Consider the following 14,795-nt stretch of genomic DNA (forward strand, 5'->3'; position numbering starts at 1 on the left):
ACAGCCCCTTGGAAACCTAACTGGGAAACCCGCAGTCCACCTCCCTCCGAGCACCCTGACCTAGGTACACAGCGCAGGGCTGCCTGGCGGTGAACACTGCCACCACCCGATCTGGCTTCTTCTGTGTGTGTGTCGCCTTCGCGTCATTATTAAGCTGAGAATCGGGGCCGGCACTGTGACGTAGCGGGTAAAGCTGCTGCCTGCAGTGCTGGCATCCATATGGGCACAGGTTGGAATCCTGGCTGCTCCACTTCCGATCCAGCTCTCTGCTATAGTCTGGGAAAGCAGTAGAAGGTGGCCCAAGTCCTTGGGCCCCTGCACCCATGTGGGAGACCCGGAAGAAGCTCCTGGCTCCTTGGCCAGTGCCGCGGCTCACTAGGCTAATCCTCCGCCTGCGGCGCCAGCAACCCTGGGTTCTAGTCCCTGTTGGGGTGCCAGATTCTGTCCCGGTTGCCCCTCTTCCAGTCCAGCTCTCTGCTGTGGCCCGGGAAGGCAGTGGAGGACGGCCCAGGTCCTTGGGCCCTGCGCCCGCATGGGAGACCAGGAGGAGCACCTGGCTCCTGGCTTCAGATCAGCGCAGTGCACTGGCCACGGCGGCCATTGGGGGGTGAACCAACGGAAAAGGAAGACCTTTCTCTCTGTCTCTCTCTCTCTCTCACTGTCCACTCTTCCTGTCAAAAAAATAATAAAAAATAAATAAAAAAAAAGGAGCTCCTGGCCCCTGGCTTCTGATCAGGGCAGCTCCGGTTGTTGAACCATCTGGGGAGTGAACCAGTGAAAGAAGATACCTCTCTCTCTCTCTCTCTCTCTCTCTCTCTGCCTCTCTATGACCTCGCTATGACTCTGCCTTTCAAATAAATAAATCTAAAGAAAGAAAGGAAGAGGGTGGGGCAGGCCCCTCCCTGCTGACACTAATGTCAGAGCACGGATGTGGAGACTTCATGGGAAAATGGAATTTAAAGTCTCAGTTGATTTTGATGTGAAAAAAAAAAAAGGTGGTGAAAAATTGTTCATAATGCTTGAAACACACTTTCTGAGAAAGCTATGTCTCACAAAAATCTCACACTTTTTGTTTCTTTTGTTTTCCACAAACTCATTCTGAATGACAGAGAGACAGACAGCGCTCATCTCCTAGTTCACTCCCCCAAGAACCCACACCAGCCAGGGCTGAGACGCAGTGCAATGCTGGTGTCCCACGGGGGGGACAAGAAGCCCCACCGCCTTCCTAGAGTGAGCAGGAAGCCAGGGTCGGGAGCCCGAGTCTGGAATGGGATGCGGGTACTCTGATGTGCTCTGTGCCTACCTTAACCACAAAGCTAAACTCCCACGCCCGCCGGGAACTTCTAGAAGTAGCCGAGTATGTACCCAAGTCGTTACACCTGCCTGCACCCTACCTGGAATGAACCACAAGAAACCGGAAGCATTCGCTGTGCTTAGAGAGAGAGAACCGGAGCGACTGGTGAGCTACCGGGTCTTCTAGAACTTGGGAGTTGCACAGGACATGAATTTACTGCCTATACAGAAACCAGGGAGAGCCAACATTGTTCAACTTAGCATTATCAGAAGGGTGCTGGCCGAGAGTCAGGACCCCGCGGATGCAGCCTTGGATAGAGTCTCTTTTAAAACAGTATTTTTCTTTTGCATGGATTTGTTTTGAAAGGCAAAGACAGTCAGATCTCCCGTCAGCTGGTGCGCTCTCCAAACGCCCATAGCAACCAGAGCCGGGCCAGGCAGAAGTCAGGAGCCAGGATCTCAATTCTGTCTCTCCTGTGGGAGGCAGGGACCCCAGCACTCGAGCCATCGCCTGCGCCATCCAGGGTCTGCATTAGAAGAAGCTGGAATGAGAAGCGGAGGCAGGACTTGAACCCAAGCATTGCACTGTGGGATGCAGGTTCCTAGGCGGCATCTTTAACAGAGCAGGCGCCAAGCATGCCCCGCCCCGCGTGTCCGCGCCTGTATGAGAGCCGGGGCTCTGGCTCCCGTGGGGATTTACACAGGATGGTGTCTTCCCAATGATCCCAAGGACCTGCAAGAAAGCAGGGAAGGGCTTTCTCCCTGTAGCCATCCTGCCCTTCCCTCAGCTAACAGCCAGGGTGCAGAAACTCCCAGGAGATGGGGAGGGGGGGCTGCCCCCAGCACACCCACTGCCTAGGGCCAGGGCCTGATAAGACAGGTGGCTGGCTTCAGAGAGCAGTCGGGTCTGGGTGTGGCCCCACTGGCAATATTTACCCGGGCAGGAGGTCCCTTCTCCATGGCCTGCACCCCGCCCTCTTGCTTCCTAGAACCCTGGAGACAGACCAGGTCGGGTGGGGTCGAACGTGGGCAGGTGGAAGTTGGTATTGTTTTATGACGCTTTTATTTCAGATCTTTATATGTGTGTAGGTGGGGATAAAAGTGCAACAGAGCGCCCCCCACACCCTCCCCGCTCTCCCTTTGCCCCTCCCCATAAATAATGGTGCTGTCAGCTTTATGGGTGACTGAAGCCCCACCCCCTCCCCCGGATTTCGTGGAAAGGAGTGGGAGAGGGGGATGGCCTGGAAGTGCGGGTTGCTAGGGAGCCCCCCCACCCCCGCGCGTGTGCCTGCCTCGCCCAGGGAGAGCCCAGGGCCCAGGCAGCCAGCGCCAGATGTCGCCTCCCTGCACCTGCTGCCCCCCGCGGCTGACTCCTCTGCATGTCCGCTTATTCTCTGGCGTTTTTGGAAGCAGGGGCCGTGGCAGCAAAGTGGGCGCAGCTGCCCTGGAACCCGTGGCCGCAGGAAGCTGTGCCCCTGCTGCCGCATTCCTGAACCCCCTCCTGCCCTCCGCCTTGTGGACCGCTCCCACAGAGGCCAGCCCCTTCACACACTTCATGGAACCCGTCCACACCCGTAGACACACAGGACACCCCCCACGTGCAAATACAGGATGCGCACACGCCCTCTGTATCATAAACAACGCCTAAAAGGCGGGGTGGCCAGGTGGAGCAGGGCAGGTCCTGCGCAGCGCCCTCTGGGGCTCTTAAAACTGCAGGCATGGCACAGCCCGTGGTGAACAGGCCCGGAGCTAGGAAGCACGCAGGAGCCCGGGCTGGGCTGGCCACTGGGCTCCGACCCGGGGCTCTCTGCGAGGAGCCATGGTGGGTTGGTCTTGGGGCAAGGAGCTGGAACCCTCGGGGTAACGCCGCATTGAAGACACCAGGGTCTCATCCCCAAGTGCCTGGGTTCAAATCCCGGCTCAGGCTCCTGACCCCAGCTTCCTTGCTGGTGCAGACGTGCGGAGGCAGCGGGGATGGCTCCAGGGACTGGGACCCTGCCACCCACGTGGGGGACCTGGAGTTTCAGCTCTTTGCTTCTGGCCAGCCCTCATGCTTGCGGGAGTTTGTAGAGCGAACCAGCTTGCTTTCTCAAACCGATTTTCTTTCATTAAATTAAAGCTCTTTTATCTAGCTCAGAGTGTGTTGTACGGGTTAGATGAGTATCTTCAAGCACGCTGAAACCACACAGCTTACAGGTGCAGAATGGGGGCCCAGCAATGGCCAAGCCGCCAAAGCAGGGCTCAGCAAGGGGGTCTCTTGGGGAAGCGGCTGGAGCCGGCCAGCCAGCCCTGCCCTGCACCCTCCCACCCCATGGACATGGAATGTACTTGCAGCCAGGTTAGGTGGGCCGGGTTAGAGCCGGCTGAGTTTTTATTTTGAAAAAGACGTGCATTGATTCTTCATTGGGGGCACGGGCAAGAGGGCAGTAGGCTCCCCCCAGGGTGGGCTAAGGGCTTGGGCTGAGCCTCTCGGGTGACTGTCTTGCTCCCCAACCCCCCCGGGGGACAGCCTGGGGGAGGGGTGTGGCCGTTCACTTGGCCAGCACGTCGGAGGATTCGGACACCAGCTTCCCGTCACGGGTCTCGATCTTCTTCACCACCACGGCCTTGGAGCGGGTAAAGGAGCTGGAGCCCCCGCCGGGGCCGAAGCCAGACTGGAAACTCAGGCCGTAGTTGAGGCCAGGGCTTGCGAGGCTCCCAAAGCCAGAGCTCAGCCCACCTGCAGGGACGGAGGGAACTGGATGAGCACCTGGGCCCCTCAACGCAAAGGGGTCTGAGTCTCTTCTCTTTGCCTTTGCCCTGGACAGTGGTGGGAGAGGGGGGCCCAGCCCAGGGCTGTGGGACCAGTGACTGCAGCCATCACTGCTCCAGAGCTGGCTGGTGGCAAAGAGCGCCCCTGGCGGCTGGGTGACCTGGGACAAGGCATGTAACTGCCTCCGCTGCACATCAGGAAAGGGTATAGGAGTTGTACAGAAAGGGCAGGCATTCAGCATGATGGTTTAAGACGCCACTTGGGAAATCCACAGCCCATATCCGAGAGCCTGGGCTCCTGTCCCAGCTCTGCACCCAATTCCAGCTTCCTGCAGATGTGCAGCCTGGGAGGCAGCCGTGATGTCACCCACGTGGGCAACCTGGATTGTGTTTCGGGCTCCTGCCTTTGGCCTGGCCCAGTCCCAGCTGTTGCAGACATTTGGGGAGTGAACCAGTGGATGAGAGTTCACTGGTGCGTGCTCTCTCTCTCTCTCTCTCTTTCTCTAGCTCCCCCTGCCTCTCATATAAGTCAATAGATAGCTCATTTGTAAGTGCACAAAGCATGCAAAGCCCTGGGCACAGGGCCTGGCACATGGGTGCTTGCACCAGAAACTACACTAAATGGGGTCCTGCATGTCACCCCTCATCCAGGCTTCTCCCAAGAACAGGAGTCCTGTTCTGCCTCTCCCCCAGGGTCACACAGAGCTCCTGAGCCCCAGGCCTCCCCGGTCCCGCCCTGCTCCCTGTACCCCGGGGCAGCCCACCCCCCACACTCACCCGCGTAGCCAGTGGTGGTCTTGGTGTGGATACTCATGTTCTGCATCCCAGACTCCAGCCTGCACCCAGACACACGGGGAGTCAGGGCCGGGCCCTCCCCCTTCTGCACAGGCAGCCCCCACCCCCTCCCCACCCAGGTGCAGGCAGAACCCCCGCCCCGCCCCCACCCCCGCCGGGCGCACCTGCTCTCCTCGCCCTCCAGCAGCTTCCTGTAGGTGGCGATCTCGATGTCCAGGGCCAGCTTCACGTTCATGAGCTCCTGGTACTCGCGCAGCTGCCGCGCCATGTCCTGCTTGGCCCTCTGCAGGGCGGCCTCCAGCTCGGCCAGCTTGGCATTGGCATCCTTAATGGCCAGCTCCCCACGCTGCTCGGCGTCGGCGATGGCGGCCTCCAGGGTGGCCCTCTGTAGGGGGTGGGACAGAGAAGCTGCTAGAGCTGACTCCTCCCTCCCTGCCTCACCCTAAGGTGTCACCTGTGTCCCCCTACCCTAAGTGCACTAGACCTTGAAGTCCTTAAGGCAGCAGGACCCTGTCTGACTGACATATAAGCAGGCTTAGGGGAACACGTCCCGGGCCCCAGCCCCCACGCACTCCCGTCCCATGCTGTGGACACCTGCTCAGCGCCGCTCAGCTTCCCCGGAAGCTCCCAGCCCCTTGCTCGCTCCCGTGGTAGACCCAAGTGCGCGTCCAAGGATCCCTCCCAGCCCCGCCAGCCCGCACCTGGCCTTTGAGGGCCTCGATCTCGGCCTGGATGCGGCTGATGTTCCGGTTCATCTCGGAGATCTCGGTCTTCGTGCGCCGCAGGTCGTCCCCGTGCTTGCCAGCCTGCAACTGCAACTCCTCGTACTGCAGGCGGGAGAGGAAGTGAGGAAGTGCCCTCGATCCGAGGCAGGGTGCTGTCTGCAGAGCCACGGGGCCTGGGCATCTCGCCCCCTCCATGCACCCCAACAATACCCCCACGGCTCCCAGCAACACGGCTCCTCACCTTGACCTGGTACATGCTCTCAGCCTCGGCGCGGCTGCGGTTGGCGATGTCCTCGTACTGGGCGCGCACCTCGGCGATGATGCCGTCCATGTCCAGGGAGCGGCTGTTGTCCATGGACAGCACCACGGACGTGTCGGAGATCTGGGACTGCAGCTCGCGGATCTCCTGCGGGAGAAGGGGCAGGGAGTGAGGCTCTCGCCACACACAAGGGAGCCCGTCCCCCGAGGAATCCCATGCGGCCGGAGCTCAGAAGTAAAGGTGCAGGCTGAGCCACCCTCCCTGTGAGATGACCCTAGAAAGCTTATTGTACTTCTTTCTCCCAGCCCATTCCTCTGTGAAATACAGAGTGCCTAGGACAGCATCACCTGGGCTGACACTGGTCGCTGTTGGGGCGCTGCGGGCTGGGAGGAGCCTCTGGCTGGGTCCTAGGCTGGAGGGGAGCAAACGGGGCCGGGGGAGGGGGGCCTCTGACTGGGTCCCAGGCTGGGGAGGGTGCCAACAGGGCTGGGGGGAAACCTCTGGCTGGGTTCCAGGCAGGGGGCACCAATTGGGGCCAGGAGGAGAAGGCAGCCTCCGGCTGGGTCCCAGGCTGGGGGTGGCGCCAAAGGGGCCAAGGGGGACGCCTCTGGCTGGGTCCCAGGCTGGGGGCGGTGCCAACAGGGCTAGGGGGAGGGGGAACCTCTGGCTGGGTCCCAGGCTGGGAGCCACTTTTCGGCCCCAAGAACACACCTCTTCGTACAGCTGCCGGAGGAAGTTGATCTCGTCCGTCAGCCCCTCCAAGCGAGACTCCAGCTCAACCTTGTTCATGTAAGCTTCATCCACGTCCTGGGGGTGGGGCAAAGGGCAAGGGGGGATCTGAGCCAAGTGTCCCCCTCCAACTCCAACCCAGGGGCTCCCCAACATCCGTCCACTCAGTGGCCCGGATGTAGGTCCTTCTACCCAACTGCCCTCCCCACCCCACTTTGTGGCCTGATTCTCCAGGACACCTCTGCACCTGCACTCCAAATGCACCTAACCATCTGTCCTCGGCTTCCTGTCCATGCTGTATTAACCAGAAAGCGCTCTGACACTGAAATAAACCAACCCTTCCCACGACTTAGAAACGCGTCAAGACAAAACCTAGGGAGCCGCTGCCTCTGAGCCCCAGGCCACAGCCCCCAGTGTCCGGCTGGGGTACAGGAGCTCCTCACCTTCTTAATGAGGACAAACTCATTCTCCATCTCCGTGCGTTTGTTGATCTCATCCTCGTACCTGGTGTGGGAGATTCAGCATCAGACAGTGGAGGCGAAGGCAGGGGAGCCCAGGGTCTGGGGGTGTGGTCAGAGCCGGGGCGGTGGGGGTGGGGGGGGTAGGCTATCTAGAAAATTCAGCTCATGGTCATGCAAGATGCAAGACAGCTGCTCCTGCTGCCTGCCCCAGCGCAACCTCAGCCAGTGGAGAAGCCTAGAGCAGAAACTCTCTCTCTCTCGCAGATCCATAAAGATGCATGGCACTGGGCATGCTGGCTGAAGGTCAAGGGTCAGAAATAAGCAGGGGCCAGGGCTTAAGTATCAACGTGAGCGCTGGTGGCCACCAGCTCCCTGGTCTCAGGGTCACTGCATGAGCAAATAATTTGCTGTCGAAACCTGGACGGTTAGAGGACGGAGAGGAGGTGAGTCACAGGGTCACCTAGCAACACAGGGCCGCATGGCACGCTGGGCCCAGGGCAGGCTGCACCGAGCTGGGCGGGCGCGCTGGGCTGGGGCTGCTCACTTGTTCTTGAAGTCCTCCACCAGCCCCTGCATGTTGCCAAGCTCCGCCTCCAACTTCAGCTTCTCCTGGCCCAGCGCCTCCAGCTGCCGCCGCAGGTTGTTGATGTAGCTCTCGAACATGTTGTCCATGTTGCTGCGAGCTGTCTTCTGCTGCTGCAGGAGGCTCCACTTGGTCTCCAGCATCTTGTTCTGCTGCTCCAGGAAGCGCACCTGCACGGGGGGAGGATCGAGCAAAGAGGTGCTGAGCCGGCCAGGGATCGAAGGGGGCTGGCACCCAGGCACTGTCTCTCCCCAAAGCTGTGAGGTCCCCCAGGGTCCCCGTCAGCTGTCTGGGAGGATCAGCCAGGACCGGGGCGGGGGACAGGGGCACAGCATGGTGAGCTGGCCGGCAGGTCCCTCTAGCCTTGGCAGACGGGGCGGAGGGGCGTTTTCATAGCTACTGGCGTGATTTTAAAGCGGCATTTGCAGAATAAGCTTTTGTTTACTTAGTTTGTATGTTACAGACCAACAGAAATAGATAAGCAGTGTAAAGATGCTTTGCTTTCCGTTCTGTAGAAGATTGATAAAGAAAATGTTGGGGCTGGCGTTGGGGCACAGCGGGTGAAGCCGCAGCCTGCGACAGCAGCATCCCATGCAGGACCAAGTTCAAGATCGGCTACTCTCTTCTAATCCAGCTCCCAGCTAATGCACCTGGGAAAGCAGCAGAGGATGGCCCAAGTGCTCAGGTGCCCACGTGGGAGACCCAGTGGAGTGCTGGGTTCTTGGCTTCTGCCTGGCCCAGCCCCAGCCAATGTGGCCATTTCAGAATCAATGGTTGGAAGATATCTATCTCTCTGTCTCTGTCTCTGTGTGTGTGTGTAACTCTGCCTTTCAACTAAGTAAACCTTTTTTAAAAGAAAATGGAGATGATTTATATTAAATACTATTGCCACCCTTAGTATTTGGAGTGACTTTGAAGGATTCGTGCAGATGGCAGAATCGGCAACCCCACCCCGAGGACAGCCGTGGCCAGGAGACCTGTGTCCCAGCCACCCGGTGGGAGCCGCTTCCCTTCTCACAGCCTGGTCCCCCCCATGGCAGCGGCCCGGGCCCTCTCAGGAGCCCCACCTCTGCAGGGAGCTCCGGCAAGAGACCAGGGTGCTGGGCCTGCAGGCTTGACCTCCGAGCATTCCCCTCTGCCCCAACCACAGAGGCCTTGGTCCCTTAGGCTCCAAGAACCCAGATTGCAGAATGACAATAAGGCAACTTTTAGGGGGATTTTTTTTATAAAGAGAAACAATAATAGATTTGTTCCAAGAAGGGGAAATGTATTCTCTTTTTTTGTTGTTAAATACATAGATATATTCTATTTGTCAAGAGATGTCAGTTTCATTTAGAATATTCAAGTACAAAAAAATGAAAATTTATATACGCATATGGCTGTTCAAAAAAGTTAGAAACCATTAAAACGTTCTGAGAATTCTACTACTGCAATGAATGCAAATATCCCTGAGACAGGGCATCTAAATAATGGATTCTTTTTTAATCCACACAAATTCGTAACTCTGTAAACTAGGGAGACTTGGGAGAGAAGGGTATCCCAAGGCTGCAGTCTCGTTCACACAATTCTGCAAATCCATTTTCTTTCCCAGGCTCATTCCAGCCCCTCAAATCATTAAAAATACCAGTCAGGACTAAGGGAACGCTTAGCACGGGCCAATCACTGCCAAGGTCTCTACGAAGATCGTATGTCTAAACAGGCCAGAAACTCTTTGGTTCCGGCATCATCAAGCCCGTTTTTACACATGAGAAAAACGACTCCGCAAGGCAGGCCCCGCCAGGTTGCACCGTGAACCAGCACTGGGGTCTGCACAGCTCAACTGTTCTCTGCAAGGCCCCCAGGACCCGCCAGCGCCGACCAAGGCTGCCCTGAGGGCGCTGCGGGAGCCCTGCCAGCGGCTGGGGGCCTCCCCGCAGAGGGGGCTTCGCGGGGGCGGGGGGCACTCCAGCTCCTACAGCGGAGATCTGCCTCGGGACTTGGCTCCTCCCGTTCCCACAATGCCTGCCTGGGGCCTGCCAGCGCCCAGGCGCCCAACCCTGGGGCCCCCGAGGCGGCTCAGCCCCAGGGCTGCAAAACCTGGCCTGGCTCCTTTGTGCAGGCGGAGCCGGGGTAGGAAGAGCGACAGAGGCGAAAGGCCGCGAGGGCAAAGGGGCGTGGACGGGCGCGTTATCTGAAGCCATAAACTCTGGGGTTTAACAGGACCCGAAACACGGGCGGGGTGTGCTACGCCCGCAGACTTTGAATCCCGGATGGGCTTTCCTGGCCTCTCCCCTCTCCCTGGCCCTGACAACCGCGCGAATGCAGCCAGGTGCAGGCGCGCACGCACGGTCCCCGCGCCCAGCGCGGAGCTCAGCCCCGCACCCCTCGGCGGGGACCGGGGCGGGGCTCGTCCCCGCCCACTGCCGCCTCCCGGGCAGGGGCCAAGTCCTGACTCAAACGGGCGCCCCCAGCACTCGCGCCCTGAGGCCTCAGAGGCCTCCCTCGATATTTGCCCGAGGGAATCCACACATCCTACTTTCTTCTAGAAACCCATCGACCCCCGCCCCGCACCCCGACCCCCGCCCCGCACCCCGCGTTGGAAAGTGTGAAAAGGGGAAGAAAGCGGCAGGTGGCCGTGTTGGGGAGCTCCTGGGGACTGCCCTGCCCCTTCCCCGCCTACTCCCCCAACAGCTGTTCCAGCTGGGAGCGAGGCTGGCGCTGGGGGAGAGACCACTTGGAATTACAGGCACCCCTGTGCCCCACCCCAAGCCAAAGTGGCCTGGATGGGTGGGGCCAGCAGGACACCACAGCGAGCCTGGGAGGGTGGCCGGGAGAAAGGGCGGGGACCCTCACCTTGTCGATGAAGGAGGCGAACTTGTTGTTGAGCGACTTGATCTGCTCCTTCTCCTGCGTGCGCACCGCCTGGATGTTGGGGTCCACCTCCAGCTTCAGCGGGCTCAGCAGGCTCTGGTTCACTGTGACGGCTGTGATGCCCCCGGCCCCAACCGGTGCACCACCGTAGCCCCCGGCCAGACCCATACCAGCACCCCGGAAGCTGCTACCCACGCGGGAGAAGCTCGAGGAACTGATGCGGGCACCGGGCGCGCTCGTGTACGAGCGGCTGCTGAACGCCCGTGGGCCGGAGGTGGACACCTTGTAGGACTTCTGGGTCACTCGGATGGACATGGTGGAGGCTGGAGCGGAGGCAGGAGGGCCGAGCCAGGCGGAGGGTGCAGACGGAGCCGGAAGAGCTGCTTCCAGGTGCAGGAGCAGCTCCCAGGGGTGGCCCTTTATAGCGGAGAGCCCAGCCCACAGGGAGGGAGAAAGGCCTCGTACCTGAGTGGCTAGGTCCAAAGGGGCCGGGCCTAACCCGACACCTGCCACCTCCAGAGAGGACTCAGGTGGGGGCAGCAGAGAGCTGCTCCCACCCCGGAGCCGGCCCCAGCCCTGAGCCCACTCCCGAGCTACCCCAGAAACCCAGGAAAGGAATTCCAAGAAGGAAGGAACCCGCCTGGCCTGCCGTGGGCGGTGGACCAAGCACGCAAGCTATGGAGAGACTTGCGCGGTCGGCCGGACGCTGGCGTCCTGGCTGCTTCCCGCCTGTGGGGAATACACCCAGGCCTGGGAAACCCAGCAGGAAGGGGGCCCCTGGCGGTCAGGGCAGCAGACACCCCAAAGACACACCCTCCTGCTTTGAGTAGCCACAGGGGTCTTAGGAGACCCTTGGGTTCTGAAGCCTCGGCTGTGAGGTCAACCTTTAGCCGTGTTTCTCCAAGTTCCTGCTGTAGCCCCCCCCCCCCCCGTGCCTCGTATGCTGCCAAGGGGGGCTGGGTAAATATTTGTGGAATGAATGAAACACACACAGGTTGGCTGTCATCCCTCTGGGTTTGTACTGGGGGAGATACAGATCTAATAACAGCACTTTTCCTGGGCCCAACCCAGTGCCCCACACTCCTCCCAAGATCCCAGGAGTCCCTGGGCACTGGGAGCCTTGCAGAGAATGCACAGCCGGGGCTGAGAGGCAGGGAAGGCAGGGTGGGGGGTGGGGTGGGGCACTGGTACAGGGGAGCTGCACTGGGAGTCTTGGACATCCTTCCCACGGCTCCCCGTGGGTCATTCGTGGGAAGTGAGACAGTGTGGTGGGCATGGGTGGAGTGGGCGGCGCTGGTGTGCCAGGCACCAGATCCTCTTCTCTGCCCAGGCCCCCAGCTGGCCAGAGGAGCTGGAGCCAGAGCCAGAGTCCCTGCACCTGTCTCCCTGAACCCATTACCTGAGTGAGTCAGGAGAGCAGGCTAGGGCGAGGCCTGCCCCGTGGGAGGTTAGAGACTGGGGAGCTGCAGGCCTGGGTGGGGCCAGGCGGGGCAGGCTGTGGGTGGAAGGCAGAGGTTTGGGTCCCCAAGGCAGAGATTCCGCCTGCAATTACCTGATGGCTGGGGCTGGGTTCTCTGGAAGACACCGCGGGGCATTGTGGAGGGACTGGATGGGTCGGAGCTTAGCTAAGGGGGCCGACAGCTGCCAGACACCCAGGGGCCCTGGGGAGAGGGAAGGTGGCACACAGCCCCCACCCAGGGAGGCAGCAGGTGCACGGATTGCATCCAGTCCTCCAGGACACACACCAGGCTCCCAAAAGGATAGGCACTTGGGACCCTTACCCAGAGGGACACCCAGAAGCTCCCTCCTGGGGGGGGGGGGCAAAAGACACAGACACACTGAAGTCCCTTCCAGAAAGAAAAACCCAGGGACCCCCATCGAGGACACCATAGCCACACCCCTCCCCCTCCCCCTCCTCCTCCAGCCCTGGCCCCGTCTGCAGAGGGAAATCCACTTAGAACCTGCTAACTCGGGGCCCTCCTCCCCCAACCCCTTTCAACAAAGCCTAATGTTCCAAAGCTGTGGTGGGAACACTTGCCCCCCTCCCCTCGACAACACCCACCCCCAGCAGGGTGAAGTGGCTTCTTCCAAAAGACCAGAACGCACAGGGTTGGGCCCATGCCAAACCTGAGACAGGGGAGGCGGAAGGAGAGAGAGAGAGAGAGAGAGAGAGAGAGAGAGAGAGAGAGAGAGGTGCTGGTCAAACAGGTATGGCAGCCCTGGCAAGTGAGAGCCAGCTCTCCCTTTCTCCCCTCCCCCACACCGCCGGGCAGGGGGCTCAGAGGGAAGGGGCCGCCCCCACCCCCACCCGGGTCCCCATTTGTGCAGCCAGAGGAGTGTCCCACAGCAACCCAGAGCCCCTCCCGAAATCTCCCTACCCCCAGCTACCTGGGTCCCTGGTTCTAAAAGTGTCCCTAGCTTACAGTGAGGACAAGAGGGGCTGCAAGGCACCGTGGGGGAGTACACGCGGGGTGGGGGGTGGCTGGCTCTGACCTCACCCAGAGCAAGGGCCTCTTTCCTGGGCAGCCCGGCCTGGCCTGAGCTGAAAGCATTTGCGTCTCACTTGTCAGCTCCTTGCTGTCCAGGGACCCCCGCCAGCCCCTCCCCGCCGGGCTGCCCCCTCTCCAATGGCTCCTGCCTGGAAGCCCAGGGGTGGAGGCAGAAGGGAAAGGCCCACGGGACCAGGGCCAAGTGGGGAGGAGAGAGCAAAGCGGACAGGGCGGGACGGCAGGTACAACTCCTTACAAGGCTGTGTTGGTGGTGCTGCGGTCTGCGCGCCAGCCACGGCTCCAACAAAAGGCCAGCCAGCTCAGCCCCGAACCGCCTTTTCCTGGAGAGCGCTCCAAGGAGGCAGGGCCGGGGCTGAGGGAGGAAGAGGCAGGGTGCCTGCTGGTGCTCACGGGCACGGGAAGAGATGGTCTTAACAGGCTCTGCCCAGCAGCCAGGGCTGGGGGTACCATATTCACGGCAGCACCGTGTCAAAGAATGGGCACCAGCCAACATCCCGCAGCCATGAGTGGACAAACAAGAGGTGGCCCAGCCACCCAGGGGATTACATTCCCCAAGAAAGAGCGCTGAGGGAGGTCAGCCCTGTGGTGCAGCGGGTTAAGCCACCGCCTAAGATGCCAGCATCCCCTATGGGCTCCGGTTTGAGTCTCAACTGCTCCACTTCTGATCCAGCTCTCTGCTGTGGCCTGGGAAAGCAGTGGAGGATGGCCCAAGTCCTTGGGCCCCTGCACCTGTGTGAGAGATCCGGAAGAGGCTCCTGGCCCAGCCCTGGCTGTTGAGGCCATTTGGGAAATGAACCAGCATATGGAAGGTTTCTCTCTCTCTCTCTCTCATATCTGCCTTTCAAATAAACAAATAAATCTTTTTTAAAAAATAAAAAGCTGAGGATCCATGCATGCCAGTCTGGGTGGACCTTTTGTTTAATTGGTTTATTTTGTTTGTTTATTTGTTTTGTTTTTTAGGATTTATTTTCATTTATTTGAAAGGCAGAATGACCCAGAGAGACAAAGAAAAAGATCTGCCACCTGCTGATTCACTCCCTAAATGGCCTCAAAGGCCTGGGCTGGGCTGGGCCTAAACCAAGGGCAGGGAACTCCACCTGGGTCACCCACAGGGTACAGGGGCCCAAGCACCTGGGCCATCTTCCGCTGCCTTCCCAGGCGCATCAGCACTGGATTCGAACCAGTGCTCCACCATCGGATGCTGGTGTCTAAGGAAGTGGCTTAACCTGCTGCCCCACAGTGCCAGCCCTTGGGTGAACCTGGAAAACAATCTGATGAAGGGGCGGGAGGGGGGCAGGTCCCAGAAAGCCACCTGCTGCAGGTGCCCATGCAGAAGAAATGCCCGGAGCAGGCAAAGCCACAGAAAGGAGCCTGGTGGTTGTCCAGGGCCGAGAGGCGGGAGGTGGAGCGATGGGGGTGAACGTGATGGTGAAATGGCACAAGTCTGAGAACATAGTGCACATTGTGGAATCGCACGGCATGTGAGAGCGAGCTCAGGAAAGCTGTACGGAAGGAGAAAGCGGGAATTGTATCTGATGAGCAGGGGCTTTGCGTGGCACGCAGGGGCCAGGGGAGAGCAGGGAAGGTACACAGACTCCCCGCCTCTGAGTTAGAGCAATGCCCCCCAAGGTACAGCCATCACCTTAAAAGCTGGGGCAATTTGCAATGTGGTTGGCATAGAAATAGCTGAGTCTAGCAGAGAGGCGACCAAGCAATTAAGCGGGAAGCCACAGATGGTGGGGTGGCCTCTCCCTCCCTCCAGAAGCCTCACCATGAATAATAAAGTTGATCTGATTATTGATTTTATGCCGTGTGCTCCAGGCCAAAATTGTGCACAGT

The 14,795-nt window shown here is 59.9% G+C and overlaps 1 protein-coding gene and 1 long non-coding RNA gene across 2 annotated transcripts; one reads left to right on the plus strand and one right to left on the minus strand.

Moving 5' to 3' along the window:
• Positions 1-3,632: 3,632 nt before the first annotated feature.
• KRT8 (keratin 8) lies at positions 3,633-11,066 on the minus strand. The gene is made up of 9 exons (XM_008256496.4): positions 10,429-11,066; positions 7,558-7,766; positions 6,996-7,056; positions 6,535-6,630; positions 5,806-5,970; positions 5,541-5,666; positions 5,004-5,224; positions 4,822-4,880; positions 3,633-4,012 (listed from the first exon to the last, which is right to left on the minus strand). Exons 1-9 carry the CDS (start codon positions 10,759-10,761, stop codon positions 3,825-3,827), a joined length of 1,458 nt encoding a protein of 485 aa, XP_008254718.1. The 5' UTR covers positions 10,762-11,066; the 3' UTR covers positions 3,633-3,824.
• Positions 7,617-8,494, plus strand: LOC138844216 (uncharacterized). Its single transcript, XR_011379775.1, has 2 exons — positions 7,617-7,794; positions 8,112-8,494. It is a non-coding gene; the product is annotated as an uncharacterized lncRNA (long non-coding RNA).
• Positions 11,067-14,795: the final 3,729 nt, after the last annotated feature.

This window comes from Oryctolagus cuniculus, chromosome 11, assembly GCF_964237555.1.
Source record: "Oryctolagus cuniculus chromosome 11, mOryCun1.1, whole genome shotgun sequence".
NCBI lineage: Eukaryota > Metazoa > Chordata > Mammalia > Lagomorpha > Leporidae > Oryctolagus > Oryctolagus cuniculus.

Bases quoted from the DNA above. Each gene is read 5' to 3' on its own strand.
- KRT8 (XM_008256496.4), bottom strand. From the start codon at position 10,761: ATGTCCATCCGAGTGACCCAGAAGTCCTACAAGGTGTCCACCTCCGGC. The intron at 6,631-6,995 runs GTGAGGAGCTCC...CCCCACCCCCAG, and splicing joins AGTTTGTCCTCATTAAGAAG to GACGTGGATGAAGCTTACAT. The intron at 5,971-6,534 runs GTGTGTTCTTGG...CTTCTCCCGCAG, and splicing joins TCCGGCAGCTGTACGAAGAG to GAGATCCGCGAGCTGCAGTC.